The sequence below is a fragment of the Harmonia axyridis genome, chromosome 4 (genome assembly GCF_914767665.1).
Source record: "Harmonia axyridis chromosome 4, icHarAxyr1.1, whole genome shotgun sequence".
In the NCBI taxonomy this organism is placed as follows: domain Eukaryota; kingdom Metazoa; phylum Arthropoda; class Insecta; order Coleoptera; family Coccinellidae; genus Harmonia; species Harmonia axyridis.
In genome coordinates, this window is record NC_059504.1 from 37,677,736 (window position 1) to 37,699,408 (window position 21,673).

General features: G+C 33.6%; 1 protein-coding gene across 1 annotated transcript; it reads left to right on the plus strand.

Annotated features, from left to right (window-relative positions):
- The first annotated feature begins 17,048 nt into the window (after positions 1 to 17,048).
- Positions 17,049 to 17,408, plus strand: LOC123678703. The gene has a single exon (XM_045615850.1). It carries the CDS (start codon positions 17,049 to 17,051, stop codon positions 17,406 to 17,408), a length of 360 nt encoding a protein of 119 aa, XP_045471806.1.
- The last annotated feature ends 4,265 nt before the right edge of the window (positions 17,409 to 21,673 follow it).

Sequence of the window (21,673 nt, forward strand, 5' to 3'; positions counted from 1 at the left end):
TGTTCAAATTGGACAAAAAGAGTTTGGGGCCTATAATTTGTCGGAACAGTAAACTAAAATTTTTGTCGGTAAATGTCCAGCGCTTTTTCTTGCGGAATCACACAGGCTCACGCCTCTGTGATTATATGTTTACACCCTGTAGATTACAGAATAAACCATTTTATTATTATTATTTTATTATATATATGTATAATAGGTTCACTGCTTTGAGTACTTTTCACTAGTAAATTTGCCAAAGGTAAATGAAGATTCATGCAAAAAGTTTGGTCAATTTTCATATGACTGAATAGAATCTGCAGGGTTGTATACTGTATAGAATCCTTTAGTAACAGCTCGACGTTTGTGCTGCCTGTGCCTTCAATTATTTAGAAGTAAATAAAACTTTTTTTTCTTTTATCACTTTCCTCCAATAGATCAATTAGGAAGTTGATCTGTTGCATGGTTCCGAAATTCTCTGAATTGCTGTCCTCTACTATTAATAGAAAAAGGACAACTCCTAAGTTCCTGATAAAAGTTGAAATATTAATGGAGGAAGGTATACAAGGGACGACCGATTTTCCTATTTTATTGTGGAAAATTCAGGGGAGATTGAAGAAATATGAACAATTTTTCATATTTTTCTATTTATGTACCAAAACTAGCACTTGCACTGTAATTGTAGTACCTACATATAAGTTAGGAATACTTCGATGGAATGCATGGTTAAAAGGCCTGAATATCATACATTAAAATACAAGTCTGGTCTCAAGGAATGAGATAAAGTTGTACCATAAGAGCTTCATAAGGAAGTTATAAAGATATTCTTAGCGTCGGTTTCTTTTCTCATACACCCACTTCGATGAGCTTATCATCCGGGCGGGAAGAATCGAAGTGAGGCTTGTGTTCCTATCGGTAATATAATCGAATAGAGGCATTTCGAACCATACATCTGGTTTTTGGGGTCACAATAAGACTATTTATTTCATCTGTACGGAAACCCATTGAATATGATTCAACGTCAACTCTGTTGATAAAGCAGAGCTTTAGCAAAATGGTCCAAATTTTTGATTACTCAGGAAAAAACTAATCATATTTTTATATCCAACAACTCACAGCCCACAAAAGGTATCACTTCACTTATTCATTGTCAAGTCATAGTTTTATCAAATTTTATATTATCAAAATCTTCAATGTCGTTCAAGGTTCAGGGAACAATTTGTTGAACTTTTTTGTGTGAAATTGCAATATCGTATTATGCAATTATGTTTTGTTATGAGTAGAAATGACTTATTTGGGCTAACGACTTAGTCGTAGTGAAATAATCGAATTTAGATCACTCTCATTGAACATCAATGAAAATGCATCGTCAATCTACACACGACAAAACAAAAGAAATTTTAATCTTAGAATATTAGATTATCATAATAGATACGGTAAATTAAAATAAAAAATCGACGTGTTTCAGGATTATTTCTTAAAATGGTCTGTTGAGCTAAAGATGAATTTGTTCCATACTTTACGGACACAGTGTATAAATTTGTATATGTTACTAGCTGACCCGGCGAACTTCGTACCGCCCTATAATCAAGAAATATCTGTTACTTTTTTATCTGAATCAAGTTGATTTCTTTATTAAGTATTGCTGTTGGAATATTAATAAATCAAAATTATTCCAAGAACAAAGTGTTTATTATTCTTATGCTTTATGATGCACAATATTCTTAGTTTTATTTTCTGGAGCGTATATAAATAGTGTTGTTGGTATTTCGACACGGGAACAGGCAACATATAACTGGCCATGTGAAAAACATGAATTTTCAAGATTTCATTTTTAAATTTAAATGCCTTGCAATATTGAAAAACCACGTTCATTGTTCCAATAGCAACGATATGCAGTGTACTGTAGTCAATTTCTTTGTTATAATTAAATGCAGCTCTATAGGGGTTGAACACAACACTTCTACTTTGTTTTTTAATTTTTATTTTTTCTCAAAGACTTGAACAACCACTAAACATCCATGCCCTACCACAGACCAACTCCGACCGATATTCAGTAATTCATTTTTTCTGGCTTGTTAGGCTCAACCTTTTGTTATGTACCCAGTCTCAAATTTGTTGGGTTTCTCCTAATTTTCCCACATGTATTACATATAAATCACACTCGCATTCATCCTTATGTCCACATACAATTTTTATTTTTTCTCAAAGACTTGAACAACCACTAAACATCCATGCGCTACCACAGATCAACTCTGTCCGATATTCATTCATTCATCTTTCTCGCTTGTTGGGCGCAACTTTTGGTTATGTGTACCCAGTCACAAATTTGTTCGATTTCTCCTAATTTTTCCACATGTATTACATATAATTCACACTCGCAATCATCCTTATGTCAACATACAATTTTTATTTTTTCTCAAAGACTTGAACAACCACTAAACATCTATGCGCTCACTGAGATTCGAACCCGGACCTTCGGTGCCGCAGTCAAGGTCTCTGCCGACCACGCCACGGAGGCGGCTCTGACCGATGTAGTTGCAAAAAGCATATAAACATTATAAACTACGTTTCTTTGTTTCGATGTCAACTACGTGAATTATGCAACTTTCGTATTTTTTTCTTACATAAGAACATTCGCCTAATAATAACAAATACAACAAAAAAAGAATTAGTGAAATCGGTCCAGCCATTCACGCGTGATGCCGTGACCAAGGGAAAAAGGGATTCAAAACTTTTTAATTACCAAATAAAAAATAAGGGTTGATCGTAGAGGGGTGAAAATTTAGGGTTGCATGTATTTTTGTATGATGTATCATAAAAAAATAAAAACAAAAAATTTGGTCTGAAAAATAAAAAAAAAAGTTAAGGGGTGGACCACCCTTAACATTTAGGGGGATGAAAAATAGATGTTGTTCGATTCTCCCCCCTGACTAATATCCTCGCTAAGGATCACGAAAATCGGTCGAGCCGTTTCGGAGGAGTTCGATTACGCACCCCGTGACAGAAGAATTTTATATATTAGATATCGACAAATTATAGTGATAAATTTGTAACGTTGTTTTATCGATCCTGGGTTCCATCACCTATTAATTTCCAATCATCTCGAAAAAAAGTTATTCGGACTTTTTGTAGAATATTTTAATTTTTAAAAATTCATCGCCCCCAGGGCTGGATGTGATCAGTAGCTGAATATTTCTATATATTACGCTATATCGCTCCTATCGAGAATTCAAATTTCCAAAGTGAATTTCAGGTGTAAATTGACAGATGAAGAAGCGCGAAAAACTTCCCCCCAAACTCCAGTATTTTTCTCGATTTTTTTTCAATACCCATCGAGAAACAATATGGAAAGATGGATGTGAAATTCATAAATAATAAATCTTCAATTTCAGGTCTATCAGGGAATTTTCTCACACTGTCTAAAACTCCGAACCGATGAATAATGATGGAAATATCCTTGAGACTGAGAGGTACCTCTTCGGAATGATTTCCATTTCAACGATGCGATTTTCAGAAGCAATCACTGCTCCAAATCGACGAGAAAGAAAGTTATATACTGAGCAATAAATTTTCAATCTTCTCTCATTCGTCGCTCCTTAGTATTTCAATCAGAAGCAGGTGAGCGATTTAGGAAGCAATTCCGATGGAATATAAATATGCATTTTAGAACAATATAGTGCTTTCGCGGATTCGAATATTCATCAATCGCCTTGTAGAACGACCAATAGAATCGCAGCATATCTGGGGTGTAACTGAATTAATTGTTCGTTTCTCATAATTGATGGCTTCAAAAATACTGTTGTTTCTGCTTTTCATAATGATTCAATATATGTTGGTAACTATTTATTAATAGATGGTAGATTCTTGAATGGAAAAAAGTGTAGATACAACTTCCAATTCTTTTAAATCCATTTGATAAGATACTGAGTATCCATAATGAAATAGTTATTCGACCTATTGAAGGGGCGGCAATTTGGCCCAGTTAGCTGGCCGAATTTTCATATTTCATCTTTGATTTGTGAAAACAACATAAGGTTGTTCCGCTGCGCTGCGTTTGTCAACATTTCTTGCAAAGAAAATCTCCAAACCGTCTTTACGGAACCGCCTGTATAATAAATAACACCTGGCATAATAAACATAATTCCCCGTTACTCTCATTGAAAGAGGGATAAATCATTATATATTTCACAAAGATGAAAAACAACACTACCTTCGCTTCCAAATTATTTGGAAGAAGATGGTTCCATACATATGGAAAATTCCTATGATTTTGCATTTGAAACTATTTACAGTTAATTGACAAATACTCACACATGTTTGTAATGTAATCGGAATTAGTTTTTGAAACAACATTGAAATATTTCAATATTCTCAGATCTTCTTTTTGTATACGGACTGGAATTTTATTCCCTACGCCTCTACTTTAATTTCTTCTATATCCTATACTGTTGTCTAATTAGAAGATTTTCCTACCTACTGCATGTCACTTTTTTCTCCTATTTGTTTCCTTGAAAGAAGTATTTCCTCTTGTCTGTTATTCTTATATTGATTCATAGTATCTTTCTTAATTCCTTATTCTCATGCTTTTTCAGCGTCTCTATTATTTTTGTTTCAAACCTCAAATAGTCTTATAATACTACGTACTGGCATAATAGTAAATGAGAAAAGTTTTCTCGAAAAAAAAACTGTGAAAAAATATCCCAAAAGTCCTCGTCGCCACCATTTTTTTCATAAGAATCCCATCAATCCATAAACCGTTGAGTTTTTACACAACTTATGTCATATTGCTGTAATTTTCAATTTCAATTTTCAAATAATTTATATAATGATGCAATAATATACTGGTTATGCCATCATTGTCTCAAACCCCAACATACAAAATAGCAGCCCAAATTCATGAATAGTTTTCCATAAACGTCTAATAGGCCATCGCGGTGAATCAACCTATATATGTTTTTTAAGAGTAATAACTATACTTTCATCTTAACATAGAAGGTATGGCCTCAAAAAGCGGTATGAACTACAAAAATTCGCTCTAGTGTCTACTATATAATTTCAATAAAGCCATAGAAATGTTCATAAAATTAGATTGGAAATTTTCCACGACACTTAATGGTTGTTGCCATCTCCAAAATAGTTTTCTATCGAGTGGAAACTGCAGCTATAACGTTTGCATTCTCACCTATAATTTCTTCAGTGAAGCTAGAGAGAAACAGATCCACTACGTTTATGCGGACAATATAAGAAAAATTTCTCGATTTTTGTAATTTTTTTCAAACACAGAACTTATTTCTTTCGTCATTTAAGTTATTTCGATTGAAAAGTTTTTGATTTTTGATTCAAAAATCAATTTAAATTAGACGTGAACCTTGAAGGAGGTGTTAGTATCACTCTTTTGTTATCGATTGAGCAATATTTATTGATAACCGAAAATCAACAGTTTCCGAGATATTTGAGTTCTTGTGATTTTTAAAAAAATTCTCACCTCAATTCGTTTTTCGTCAATTTTTTCTACCATCACCGAATTTGATTTAAATTTTGGATAATTTCATTAGAAAAGGATATGATTTGTATAAAAAAGCGAAATTATGCTGTATTAAATGTTGAATAATAATTAGTATGATTTGAAAGTTGGTTTATGAAGAAAAGAATAGTTAATCTAAGTATATATAAAACCGCTTGCACATATACGTCAAACTTTAAACGTAAAATCACAGCCCAAACGGGACCATCTAGAGCAAAAATGACAAGAATAAGACCCCCCTCAAAATCGTCTGGAGATCCCGGGAAAAATCCCAAACCTTCGATTCTCCCCGCGGTTTTCGAGTATACGGGGTGTTTCGGATCATTTTGACATTTCAGGTCCCATATTTCTGTGGTATCTGTGGACAATTTGGCTGTCAGTGTCATGTTAATAATAAATATTCCATTTCGATATATGAAAGTTCTTGAAAAAGTTTGCAGTTTCCAAAATTGTTATTCAATATTTAAATAAATGCCGACAGATAAAATGCAAAGTTTTCGGCGAATCGAAAATTCGATAGATATTTGTCAAAATTTGGAAATGAACATTTATATCATCGAATGCATTTTCCTCAATTCAGGTTTGTTTGAAGGGTTTGTATTATTTGGAATTAATTGGATGAATGTTACTTTATTTCAGGAATTTTTCGTTTATTTTCCACAATCTATAAAACTACATTTCCTTTCGTGAGAATTTGAATTTATTGCGACAGAAGATGGAACTACCAAAGAGAACAGAAGCTTCATTCATCAATTCAGTCTTGGATTGGAGTAAAAGTTATGCTACTATGAAACAGTATTAAACAGATAGAAATACTCCTTATAGATAATTCACAATTGGCTTTATTACTGGAAAAAAAGAGCCAAGTTAGTCAGATAACAGTCAAAAGTTTCCATGAGTTTTTTGAATATCTAAAATATACACTTTTACGACAGAGGAGTGCAAAAATATAAGTGACCACTCCGTTTTTGAAGAATTTGAGTGCAGTGCTGTTGAATTTATAATGAATAAGTCAAATCTTTCATACTAATAATTTCAACTATATATACCCTGTTATATTATATTCCGCTCAACTGAAACATGTATTAATAAGCCTTGGAAATTAGAGACTCTCAAACTTATCACCTGATTTCTCAAAAAGGTTTCACCAAGATAAGATATTGTAGGTAATTGCTTATGAGGTAACATAGGCCATGGGTATTTGAAAGGCAAGTCTATTCATTATGTCTCTTTTTAGTTGGTTTATTATAGCTATACTGAATATTTCTAAAAATAACATTCACTTTAGATGTGAATTAATTAAATTTGGACTTATGCATCATATCATATATGACTATGAAATTGAGAAAGACATATTTTTCTAAATTCCATTATAAGTCTTTCGAATAGTACTTTGAAGATATTGATTTCAATGACGTATGGAATATATCAGTTGAAATACTAGTCAAAATGTTACGACAGAAATAAATTTTGAAGGATCATTCAGTATATGAAGAATTTAACATGGCAGTCACTTTCGAAATTGGTATCAATTTTCCAGCAATTCAATGAAGGTATAAAATACTTTAAAAAGCAACTATTTATTGAAAATTTCCATGTCATGAATGAATGATCAAATTTGTATAAAAATGTTGATACCTACCTATTTGTTCACTAAAGTTTCCAATCTTTTAATCGTTATAGGAATAGGTGCTATATGGCCATTTCAAAAATGCTATCCTACTGATTTATTCATTGCTTTTCATTTTGGTAAGAATTAAATTATTCATTGATTCAGATCCAAAGTTAACATTTGAAAAAATCAAGTCAATGTAGTTATTGACCCATATGGGTCAATAGTATTGGCCGATACAATTTTAGTACCGATTTCAAATACTCAGTTCCTTTTGACTGAAGTAAAAATTGAACAATTATCTTTGTATGTTGAAATGAGTTTTGCACTTTTCCAGTGTTCAACAATGAGATCATTATTAAATTGACTCAAGAAATTAACAGAGTATGCTATATCAGGACTAGTTAATACTGCTGAAGATATTAATAAACCTATTAATTTCTTATATGGTTCATCATTACAACTCTCTTTTGTTGAATCAAAATTCAATTTAGTTTTCACATGTTCACAATCAGACATGTTGAATTATTGCAATACATATTTGAAGAATATAATCGATAGCTTTACTACCTTTTCCATAATTTCTAGTAATATTCATCCCTAATCATTTTTTAGCTTCCCCTAATTTCTTTATCATAAAATTTTCTATCAGAAAATTCATTCAGAATTAACATTAGTTAAAACAAAAAAGTCATCCATGTACAATGCAACAATAGTAAGCCAGTTATTTTTTGATTTATGTAAATACTATGATCAATTGTTGATCTTTTGAAACTTTTATCTATCAAAATTTTATTTACTATATAGGACATAAATTGCCCTGTTTAATTCACTTCTGAGTAAAACCCAGAGCCACAAGTCTCGTTCTATAACATAGCATCAATACAATCTTCAGATACTAAAAAACTCCTTAGTTCGTCAGGAATTTCCAATAGGTCCTTCAAATTGTTCAATTATATTGTATTTCTTCACAAAATATGGAATAGAAGAATAATTTGCTGCTCAACTGAAAAATGTATTGATAAACCTTGGAAATGAGGGACTTCTTATAACCTGATTTCTCAGATATGGGTATCCGAAAGATCTATTATTCATTCTGCCTCTTTTCAGTTTGTTTATTACAGCTATACTGAATATTCCTAAAACAACATTTCACTGTAGGTCTTTTCATAGATCTTATCGAATGATTATGTAAATTCAATATTTGTCAAAACTGAAAATAAACATTGAATGCAGTTTCTTTATTTCAGGTAGTATTTCTATTGACTGATAATAACTCACATTTTGATTATGCATTTTTCCCAAATTTTTTAAATAAGAAAGAAATTGCCATTTCTAGAGAAATGAGAATTTCAGATTTCAAAATGTCTCATTTCTCCAAAAATGACTAATTACTACTTCAAATATATACACCCTATATAATAGTTGATCAAATATTGTGTATTTCTTTACAAATTAGTTAATAATTTGAAGCTTTAATCTCAATTTTCAGACTTGAATTGGTCCAACATCTCTAGATATTTCTAATTGATATTCCACAAATAAAAATCCTGTATAATTATCCATCCAAATCCTGTATAATAATCCATCTTCTGAAAAGAAAAACAGGTGAATGTTTACTATATAGAATTAATTTTGATAATGATTCAAAAGTGATGAAATTTTGCTTACTTACTAATTTTGGGTATTAGATCACGAATCCGGTGACATAAATTCCTCAATCCTGCTGGTTTTTTTTAAAAATTTGTAAAATTGGCTTGATGAAGGTAAGGTTATCCACATTAATAGCTAGTTTTCTTGTATTTTATCAACTGATTCTCGTTAGAAATGATTAATTAATCACATTTCAAGCTTTTCCCTAAAAAAAATGGCTTTTTCTCGTCAAAAACTACTATTTTATTCATTGTTTATATCCGGTGGCGGCAATTATGTTCAATACGTAACGTCTGTCAAATGCCAAATAATCTGCAACGTTGCCAGTATGCCCAGATCTTCTTGATGGGATCGGTCTTTACTTGGTAGAAATTCATATTAATAAATTGTTTGAGATTATGACGTATTATAAAACTGTATGGAAACTCATAACATGACAAGTCTACAGGGTGGCCACTTTTTTAATGGGATTGTATTGGTAACTTTTAAACCATAAGAGTTAGAAAGTCGGTCAAATGGAAAAAAAGTTGCATGCATAGAAGCATTATTATTGAAATATAAGAAAAGTAAATTATGTCATTTTGATTTTTCTTTTTTTCCCACTTTATTTCAAATATCATCAAAAAATGTCACAGGAATTTTTTATTCGACAGTAAATTATCCTCAATTTGACGTAATCAGATTTCGTTTCCAACGTTTCGTACTCTCTGGGACACCCTCAACCTCAATTTTTTCAATACGGACCTGCATATTTTATGACATTTTTCGAAATAACTTTTAACGCTGAATTCAACGATATATCATTCAAAGTAGATTTTCAGGTGATTTTGACCCTTATCCAATTTTCTTTGGGTCGGATCTGTATTACCTTTATTCAGTTTAATTGGCAACATGCAATATGCAATAAATTTCGATAAGAAAGTCAACTTACCCATCTTGAACTAAATGGAACATATTAGAATCAAAGCAAGAAACCAGTATACTGGTTTCTTGGTTCTTCTTTTATAATAATCATTTAAATATTTCAATTCATAATAATTAAACGAAAGTATCATTTAACGAAAGAAAAATCAGATGATTATTCGAAAGTAAATGAAAATTAATGAAGTAAGTGTTTGAAATGTCCACCATTTTGTAAAATAGGTACACTTTACGGTTCTGGAACCCATACTTCTTATACATTTGCTTGTTTGGTCTCCTGGAATACCTTTCAAAACATTCTCAATTTTCTCGCGAGGTATCACTATTGTTGTATTTGTCATTTGTTCCGTTGAAACAAATTACAGAATCGAACTTTATTTTGAGATCATTACGATATAATTTGTGCAAGGCTTGGTATTCAAATTTGAAATCATTGTATTCGCGTCTGTTGACTATTTTATTAACAGCAGTTTTTGAAAAATTCCATTCACTGGCCACAGTTCTCGATTTTTTTCTGGGTTCGATTGAATTTGGGTCAGAACATTGATATCGTTAATAAACTTATTTTTTCTTACATACACACCATTAAATTTGGATGAGGGTCAAAATCATCTGAAAATCAACTTTGAATGACATTGTGTGATATATCGTTGAATTCAGCGTTAAAAGTTATTTCGAAAAATTTCATAAAATATGCAGGTCCGTATTGAAAAAAATGAGGTTGAGGGTGTCCCAGAGAGTTCGAAACGCTGGATACGAAATCTGAATACGTCAAATTGAGGATAATTTACTGTCGAATAAAAAATTCATGTAACATTTTTTGATAATATTTTAAATAAAGTGGGAAAAAAAGAAAAATCAAAATGACATAATTTACTTTTTTTATGATACCTATCTCAATAACCGGCCCTGATAATCTCGATTTGTTTGAACTGCTTTATAATGCTTCTATGCATGCAATTTTTTCTCCATTTGACCGACCTTCTAACTCTTATGGCTTAAAAGCTACCAATACAAACCCATTAAAAAAGTGGCCACCCTGTAGACTTGTCTTGTTTGGTTTCCGAAATAGTTATTTAGTAATCTTCCATTCAACTCTTTCTTAGTACCTATCCTCTCAATTAATTTTTACTTTAATCTTTAATAACAGTAATTAATGATTTTTCAATACTTTCAATCGGTTTGTCAATCAGAAATGCTTGACTGTGTAGAAATAGAGTATAAAGTTCTAATAAAGAGTCAAAAAAAATCGGTTACAGCTTTTAAGGCCTTTTTTTCAGCTAAGAAATTTTTTTTCAATGGCACCCATAGCTTCAGCAAGCGTTCAATAGCTAGAACTAGTGAAAGCCATCGAATTCTAGAATAAGAAAGAACATTGCTGTAAGTTGTTTCTGCATACTCACGAAAACCTTTCATCGTTCGACCCTTACAAAAAATATCGAAAAATATTTGAAAATTTTAAGACCAATAGAATGCACAGAAATTAAAATCATATCGGCGGAAGTGGAAGCAGTATTGTGAAGTCTATGCGCTGGACAACCGATAGTTTCATTGTCGAATTAAAAAAAAACTCGCCTTTATTTTACTTCGAAGTAAGTACCGCACTGACAGCGAAAATATTTTATATGGAAATATTAAGGTACTCTAAGGATTCAATATAAAATAAAGTTATTGCATAAGACTATTTTTTTGAACAATTTTAATAATTTTATTTTCAATCCTTCGGTTTCTGAAAAATAATGTTTGAGCAACGGAAACAGCATTTCAGATTTATGATTACTGGAATCCGTTGAGATTCCATGAAAACAAATTTTGTCTCACCTACACTGTATAAGGAAATATGAATCTCATAACGGTCAAATTACTGACCGGGACAATTGAATAACTAACCGGGACACGGGGACTCAATGGTCCAAACCGGGACATGTCCCGGCGTACCGGGACGTATGGCAGCTAATCGTGAATAACTTTATGATGCAGATACAAATCGACTAACATGTCGATGGCGTTATGTTCACAAATACCTAAACTTATTGTGTGACATCTACGTTATATTTATTTCTACTACCACTTACCGTTACAGCCATCTATTGCAAAACGGCGCGCCGTTGCCGCGGCGGAAGCAAAGTTGTACGCCTTATATAAATATTCATATGAATATCTAAATATAAATATTTTTGAGAGGTTAGGCTTGATATCGGTGTAATATGGGATTTGGTCCCATAGAAAAACTCGAAGCCCAAAATGGCGAACCACCTCAAAATTTAAGGCTAGGACCGCCCTTGATTTGTCGTCATGAAAAGTTAGGATTTGCATCAAATATTTTCATGTGAGCAAGGGCGAAACGGTATATTCTAGGAAAAAAATCATATAGAATTCCAACCTAGAACCAGCATAGTATACCGAGTGAATCGTCTGAAATCAGCTAACGATACAAGGTTTCGGAAAAAAAGCTTTTATTTTCTAGCCGGATACCCAGTGAAGGATCTACCGGCATAGTGACGGGGTCCAAGGGGCGGAGCCCCTTCGGCGAGCAGAGCGAGTTTATAATATAAATTTGGCTGTATCCTTCGAATTCCACAATTTATGTACGACAATAGAATATTGTGCAACAAGTGGGGAAAGTCCAATTTTTCCCGCGAGTGTGGGAGTTTGTGGCACGAGCCTGAAAGGCGAGTGCCGCAAACACACGAGCGAGAAAAGGACTTTCTCCACATGTTGCACACTATACTTTTCCTACAACTGCACAAATTTCAATAATTCAAGTAATGGACTTGATTCAAATCAAAATAGCCTTCGTTGGCAGTATGTGCTAATTCATTGCGTTTCCATAGAAACGAATCAAAAGCCCAATTTCATTGTTCTACCAAGCGAGGTGTGGGCAAAGTTCCGTGAGAAATAATATTTCCCATATTATGAGCAATACATTGTTTTTAAATTGAGTAAGCTATGAAGAATAAGCTACTTATCATAGCAGTTGTAGGAAAAATTATTTTAAAAACTTGCCAAATCCTTCTTCACCTGTTTCCTAAAAAAGTTTTCTTCAGAATGCCACCATTAGATTTTGATTTGATAGGGAAAAAAGCAAATGAAGGAAAGTAATGAATTAAATATATTTTTTTATTGCAATTAAAGTCAATGACCTACTTTCCGCCTGAAATTTACTCTCAATCTTCTCGTTGCTTCGTCTATTTTAACGGTGTTAGATCCAGAATTCTCGCTGGCCACGAAAATAATCTAATATTATAATCAAATTTGATCAACGTAGAAAATATTGACGTAAATTGAAGAAAGGTTTAAATCTAAAAATAACAAGAACTCAAATACCTCGTCAACTGTTGATTTTTGGTTATCACTAAATATGACTCGAATGACATCAAATGAGTCATACTAACACGTCCTCCAATGTTCACGTCTACTTTGGAATCAACCTTTATAGACGTGTACATGACACTTTGAGAATCATTTTTGCCTTGACATACACCTCTTTTTCGAAACATAAGCGAGATGCAAAGTGTTTAACGTCATTTCTGAGCAATATTCTATTGAATTGAGGCAAAAAATGATTCTCTTGGTGTCATTTACGCGATCATATATGTTTCTCCAATTCATGATGAAACACCCTGAATATATAGTGACCAGTGTAACTCTATGGGTGGAGTAATGGTAACAAAATTGTAACTCATTTTACTGCACTCATATCACCTATTGATTGGTTAGTACTTAAATACAAATTGAATATCTAAGTAGCAAAATTTGAATGAAATAAACATCGAAAGTTACCTAATAACTCAACAAAATCGTTCAACTGGTCCCCAAAAGAACAGGGCTTTCAGACAAGTTTCAATATCACTGTTTACCGACGATGAAACGAACGTAATAATCAGAATGAACACCGCCAATCCAGCACGGTTCATCGAAATACAAATGAGAAGTTTGAAAGCCACGCGAATGGAGATTACAACGAAGGTATAACCGAAATCAGCTATAAAGGGCCGTGCATAGACAAAGTGGCAATTGCATAGCTCGGCTCTCCAATCGGGAGGAGCGGAGAAATAGCCTCCGAATTCTGTGCGATTCCAGACTCTTGGCCCAAAAGTACTCCGGTTTATTGCCCGGGCACAAATAGGGAAAGATTTTGTATTTACGTCGGCGAGTTGCAACGTTTATGATCGGGATGCGGAATTCGGTTTGATAGCTTCTCATCGTTGCCAGATAAAACTTCCGAATGCTTCTGGAGAATAGAACTTTGTTGCGGATGAGATGCCGATGATCAGAGTGAATTAACTATTCGAAGTTCTGGGAGCTACAGCGGGATAATGGAAGAGCTTGGAGGTTGATGTCAGTTTGTTGTGAACTACTCGGCATACTTCTGGTGCTAACAAAGAGCAATCCACTGCTTTACATGGGATTAATGTGAATTTGAGTTGAGTGTTCGTTTGTCATCAGCTACTAACGGCTATGTCCTGTAAGTAGGTAGCGACAACGCCTTCCTTTTGGTAGTCTCTTTGGGTTGTTAGAAGTTGTAACTATTAATATGTTATTTTTATGTTTAATTATATTCTTCTCGATACTTGATAGATGTTTCAAATTTCATTTTGAAATGATTGAGTTTAGGTTTCAACATGTTTTTTATTAGGCTACTACAGTGTAGTTATAATATTTATGGATATGAGGGGATTTACTTAGATCAGTTCTGATTCGTTACAATAAACAGCATAGAAAATAATGGAGAACATGAAGAAGTTTTTGAGCACTCATTCTTTCATGCAACAATATCACGGTTTGATAGATTCTCATCGTTTCCAGATAAAACTTCCGAATGCTTCTGGAGAATAGAACTTTGTTGCGGATGAGATGCCGATGATCAGAGTGAATTAACTATTCGAAGTTCTGGGAGCTACAGCGGGATAATGGAAGAGCTTGGAGGCTGATGTCAGTTTGTTGTGAACTACTCGGCATACTTCTGGTGCTAACAAAGAGCAATCCTCTGCTTTACATGGGATTAATGTGAATTTGAGTTGAGTGTTCGTTTGTCATCAGCTACTAACGGCTATGTCCTGTAAGTAGGTAGCGACAACGCCTTCCTTTTGGTAGTCTCTTTGGGTTGTTAGAAGTTGTAACTATTAATATGTTATTTTTATGTTTAATTATATTCTTCTCGATACTTGATAGATGTTTCAAATTTCATTTTGAAATGATTGAGTTTAGGTTTCAACATGTTTTTTATTAGGCTACTACAGTGTAGTTATAATATTTATGGATATGAGGGGATTTACTTAGATCAGTTCTGATTCGTTACAATAAACAGCATAGAAAATAATGGAGAACATGAAGAAGTTTTTGAGCACTCATTCTTTCATGCAACAATATCACGGTTTGATAGATTCTCATCGTTTCCAGATAAAACTTCCGAATGCTTCTGGAGAATAGAACTTTGTTGCGGATGAGATGCCGATGATCAGAGTGAATTAACTATTCGAAGTTCTGGGAGCTACAGCGGGATAATGGAAGAGCTTGGAGGTTGATGTCAGTTTGTTGTGAACTACTCGGCATACTTCTGGTGCTAGCAAAGAGCAATCCTCTGCTTTACATGGGATTAATGTGAATTCTAGTTGAGTGTTCGTTTGTCATCAGCTACTAACGGCTATGTTATGTAAGTAGGTAGCTACAACCCCTTCCATTTGGTAGTCTCTTTGGGTTGTTAGTAGTTGTAGCTATTAAAATGTTATTTTTATGTTTAATTATATTCTTCTCGATACATGATAGATGTTTCAAATTTAATTTTGAATGGATTGAGTTCAGGTTTCAATATGCCTTTCATTAAGCTACAACTTTGTCGTTATTATATTTATGGATATGAGGGGATTTACTTAGATCAGTTCTGATTCGTTACAATAAACAGCATAGAAAATAATGGAGAACATGAAGAAGTTTTTGAGCACTCATTCTTTCATGCAACAATATCACGGTTTGATAGATTCTCATCGTTTCCAGATAAAACTTCCGAATGCTTCTGGAGAATAGAACTTTGTTGCGGATGAGATGCCGATGATCAGAGTGAATTAACTATTCGAAGTTCTGGGAGCTACAGCGGGATAATGGAAGAGCTTGGAGGCTGATGTCAGTTTGTTGTGAACTACTCGGCATACTTCTGGTGCTAACAAAGAGCAATCCTCTGCTTTACATGGGATTAATGTGAATTTGAGTTGAGTGTTCGTTTGTCATCAGCTACTAACGGCTATGTCCTTTGAGTAGGTAGCTACAACCCCTTCCTTTTGGTAGTCTCTTTAGGTTGTTAGTAGTTAGTTATTATTAGGTTATTTTTATGTTCAATTATATTCTTTTCGAGAGAAATGTATAGTTGTTTCAAATTTCATTTTGAAATGATTGAGGATTCAAGATGTTTTTTATTAGGCTAAGTCAGTGTCGTTATATCATTTATGCATACCTATAAGTGGTCTTACTTAGATGAAGTTCCAATTCATTTCAATATAATAGAAAATAACGGAGAACATGAGGACGCTTCTGAGTGATTATTCATTCAAACAGAATATCACCGTTGGAGACCACAAAACTGTGTGGGGATATATGTGGTCCCCAACAAATTGTTGTATATTCAATGTTGGCTCTGAAGATATCCCTGAAATTATAAGAGATGAAATAAGGACTGCTCTCAAACAGATGAAGAATAGAGAATGCAGTGGTGAGGACAACATCACCTATGAAATGCTCAAAATGGGAGGAGATATTATAGAAAAACTTACATATCCTTTTGAATAAATGCTTAGTTCCAGAAGCATGGAAAAAAGCAGGAGTGATTCTACTTTTTGAGGAGAGGGACTATTGTACAAGATAGAGAACTATTGGCCAATTAGTCTCCTCTTCCACCTCCACCAAGTCCTTACTAAAATCATCACTAACCGACTGACACACAACTTTGATTTGAGCAAGCAGGATTTCGCATGGGTTTCAGCTATCTTCAGAGTATTAAAATAATTATCGAAAAAACAACACAATGCAACGTGCCTCTACATTTAGCTTTCATAGATTTTCAAAAAGCTTTCGACTCCATTGAATCGTGGGCATTTGTGAGAGCAGTGGATTATTCTCGATACAGTAATCTTTTTAAATACATATACAAAAATGACACCTCCCATATCAAGGTAAATGCAGATTTAAAAACCGAAAAAATCAGATTATATTAGATGGACTAATAAAATTATTCACTGGCATACCAGACTTTTATGGGATAAAAATATATCCAAAAAAAATGAAAAAAGGATTTACAACACAATTGTTAAGAGCATTGTAACATACAGCTCGGAAGTATGGTCAATAAAGGCTAAAACTGAAAAAATGCTCATGGCTACCGCTACCGAGATGGACTTCTGGAGAAGATCAGCGGGCAGATCAAGAATAGAAAGAATTCGTAATGAAGGAATAAGAGAGATAATGGGTGTCAAAAGTAACATCGTGAATGACATCCGAACTAAACAGCTCATATGGTTCGGCCATGTACAGAGGATGCCGGACAATAGAATTCCGAAGAAAATCTTTAAATGGACCCCACAAGGACTTAGAAGAAGAGGAAGACCTAGAAAAAGTTGGAGGGAAGGCGTCGACAAAGAGATGAGAGACACCGGACTGGGCGAAGAACTGTGGAGAGACAGGGCCGAGTGGCGATTAGAAATCGGAAGACGTCGGGGAACGTTTTAACCCGATACATATATATGTACCAGACTAACAAAACGTAGTGTGGAAAGACCCCAAAACGATGGCTAGACGATATCAAGGAACAAGTAGGAAATATATGGCATCAGAAGGCACAGGTCTGTTCAGAGTGGAGAAGGCCTATGTCCAGGAGTGGACCTGCAATGGCTGATAATAATGAATAAACAAAATTTACTGAGGAATATAATGACTAGAATTGATGGTTCATGAATTCTTCTATGGAATAGATTTTCGATAAGCAAATTCTTCACAAGCCTCTTAAAGCTAGCTCCACGAAGTGATGTCATGTGATCGGAAAGTATATTATACGAGTACATCTTACTACCATTAAATATATACGAGTTCTCAGCTCTGTGTTCACCTCCATATCTGAATGTTAGCTGACATCTGTCTGCTGCCAAAATAATCCTAGTAGTTATGGCAAAGTGCAAAACATCTAACTCCATATTATTAGTGATTTTTAGAGACCCGTGTGGAAACAATAGATCTAAGAGGAAACTTTCACGAAGGCCCTAAAATAAACATACCAAAGACGTTGTCATTTCCACGTCGCACAGTGTATGTATCCTTTCATTCTCCACATAACTACGCATTTCGGAGTTCGCAGTGTAGTCCTGAAATCCACAATACATAACCTTCGAAAGCTCCCGCCTTCCCCGTTGGCAGACGGAAACCCGAATAAAAAATTCAGTAGTTCATTTGTGAGGTGGAATATATTACGACAAGATAGATTAGATGGTCGGGTAAACGCTGATAAATTTCATGTAGATTTATGGAACTTATCCGTACCTCGAATGTTTTCAGCCGATTGCTTGGAAATACGATGCGATAGTGATCTGTGCAAAAGAAACATTGCGGTGCATGGACAAGGCAGGGATCTTCCGGTTTCCGCTTCTTTTATATGTTTATTCTCTTTTTTTTTTCTAGTTTCGCAAAACGAATGGTTTTGGCCGAATTGGAAATTGATATTGAAGCACCTCGTTTATAACCATCTTGAAATATTGATGATTCTAACTAGTCGAATAATTTCAAATTATTAAAGTTAGTTGAGTTTACTTGATGAAAATAATTCAATATAAATATCAAGAAATTGACAATATTGTGTCCTTTCCCTTCACGATATAATATATCTCTATGATATATTTGGTTTATTTTTGTCTTGAAAAAATCCGTACCTCGAATGTTTTCAGCCGATTGCTTGGAAATACGATGCGATAGTGATCTGTGCAAAAGAAACATTGCGGTGCATGGACAAGGCAGGGATCTTCCGGTTTCCGCTTCTTTTATATGTTTATTCTCTTTTTTTTTTCTAGTTTCGCAAAACGAATGGTTTTGGCCGAATTGGAAATTGATATTGAAGCACCTCGTTTATAACCATCTTGAAATATTGATGATTCTAACTAGTCGAATAATTTCAAATTATTAAAGTTAGTTGAGTTTACTTGATGAAAATAATTCAATATAAATATCAAGAAATTGACAATATTGTGTCCTTTCCCTTCACGATATAATATATCTCTATGATATATTTGGTTTATTTTTGTCTTGAAAAAATCCGTACCTCGAATGTTTTCAGCTGATTGCTTGGAAATACGATGCGATAGTGATCTGTGCAAAACAAACATTGCGGTGCATGGACAAGGCAGGGATCTTCCGGTTTCCGCTTCTTTTATATGTTTATTCTCTTTTTTTTTGAGCTTCGCAAAACGAATGGTTTTGGGCGAATTGGAAAATGATTTTGAAGTACCTCGTTTATAATTCTCTTGAAATATTGATGATTCTAACTAGTCAAATCATTTTAAATTATATGAGTTAGTTGATTTTACTTGATGAAAATAATTCAATATAAATATCAAAAAATTGGACATTGGGTCCTTCTCCTTCGCAAAATAATATAACTTCATGATATATTTGGTTTATTTTTGTGTAAGAATATAATTCCATTTCGAAAAATGACAAAATATTAATAACCAACAAAAAGAAAAATTAAACAACCAAAACTGTACAAATTAATTAAACGGTTAACAAATTGAATAACTAAATAATATGAAGATAGACGTACGTTCAAGAATTTTTGTATTTAACACAAAAATTGAGTAATTCCAAACGTACTGATGGTAAAAATGACAAAATATTAATGATATAACATAAAGATATACATTTTATATTGTGAGGGGAAAGGTCACATAATGAAAAAATGGAAAAGCATTGACTTGAAGTCAGAAGCATTTGAGCGCTCGTCATTCATGCACCAAATTATATCCTAGTGTGTAATTCCCGTATAACTGCTCAAAATTCTGAGTTCACATCTAAGCTTTCCTTATTTTTCGAAATTCTGTTGGTTTTCCTTTAGTTTTGATGACTCTATCCAAACCTAATTTCGCACAAAGCTTGACTAATATTTTACATAGGTACTCAACCTCTCAACACGATCGAACCTATATTAGGCCAATTGAAAAGTCTGATGCACAGATGGAGGTGCTAGTATTAAATCCATATGATTTTTAGTTAGTACCGACCTTCAAACGATACGTGTCAAAATTTCACATCAGTCCAACCATTAGTTTGTGAGATATTACGTTGTTAGTGTAGCTATTTTTGTTATTTGAAAAAATAGAATTTCGTGTGCTAATAAAATATTGCCTATTGAAGGGAAAACATACAGTTGAAGCAAAATCTTGGCTGGATGAAGAGTTTCCGGGGTCTGCACCAGGAAAATCAACCATCATTGATTTGTATGCTTAGTTTCAACGTGGTGAAATAAGCACTGAAGACGGCGAACGCAGTGGACGCCCAGAAGTGGCTGTCACCGACGAAAAAATCAGAATGGTTCACAAAATAATTTTGAATGACCGTAAAGTGAAGTGGATCGAGATAGTAGATCTTGTAAAGATGTCAAAATTGAATGAATTGGGCTTCGAATTGCTTCTGCATACACCGTATTCGCCAGATTTGGCCCCCAGTTACTTTTTCCTATTCTCAGACCTCAAAAGAATACTCGCTGGAAAGAAATTTAGCGCCAATGAAGAAGTAATCGCCAAAACTGAAGCCTATTTTGAAGCGAAAGATAAATTGTACTACAAAAATGGTATCGAAAAGTTGGAAGATCGCTATAATCGCTGCATCGCCCTCGAAGGCAACTATTTTGAATAATAAAATCGAATTTTACCAAAAAATGTGTTTTACTGTGGAAGACCGGGAACTTTTCAATTGGCCTGTTAGGTAAACACGGAAATATAATATATTTCAATTCAGAACTCTTCTAGAATTTTTTTTCAATCTTTTTCCCGAATTTTTTCTGGCTTCTTTCGCGATGGAGTTTGGTATTGTTTTTCACATCTGAGTGTGATAAATCATTCCGATCGAGTCTGTAATTCTGTATTCATCAATTTAAGGAATCCCTGTCGGATTTTGCGCAAAATAACTTAACCTTGGCATTCGAGATGCGAACATACTCTGAATAGATTTAGTTTCCAGATTGTTCTGTTCGAGAGATTTCATACTTACAAAATCCAATTGGAGAACGAATTCATTATCTGTGCATCGAATCATATCATTTGAGACCATTCCTGGTTCAAAATGGAAAAATTATAGATATTGATAATAAAATTATGGAGCTAGCTAAGAAAATCAAATATGTTGAAAAAATTAGATATAAGAAAATCTTAGAAAATTACTGGAGAATTTAGGAGCTTTTATAATTGAATGCTGGTTTGTTCTATCATTCTGAGAAAATTCTTCGCATATGTGTCATAGCGAGTAGACGTATACATCTCACCGCTCCGATAAGTTTTAATTCAAGTTTAAAAAATCTGTGAAAAAACTTTTGAAAACAAACAGAAAAATGGTTCTTTCTAGATAGACTAGAGCTGAAATAAAAGACGTCGTCAAAGAAACTATTATGGCCGTATTAGATAGTTATTTGGAGAAATTAACAGAAAAAGTTCTGGAGAAATCAGGGAAAATATGCAGAGTGAATCTGAAGAAATTAAATTGAAACTGGAAGAAACTGAAACCAAATTGAAACAGCTGCAACAGGAAAATAAGAAGGCGAATGTAATAAATTTTGGAGTTCCTGAAACACAAAATTCGAATCCGATAGAGAATATCGCTACAATATGTAAAGATAAGAATATAAACATCGCAGAACGTACAATATTAACATGCCATCGTCTAGGAAAAAAAAACTGAAAACAAAACAAGACCCATACTAATTAAATTCACGGATGAATTTTATCGTAACCAATTTA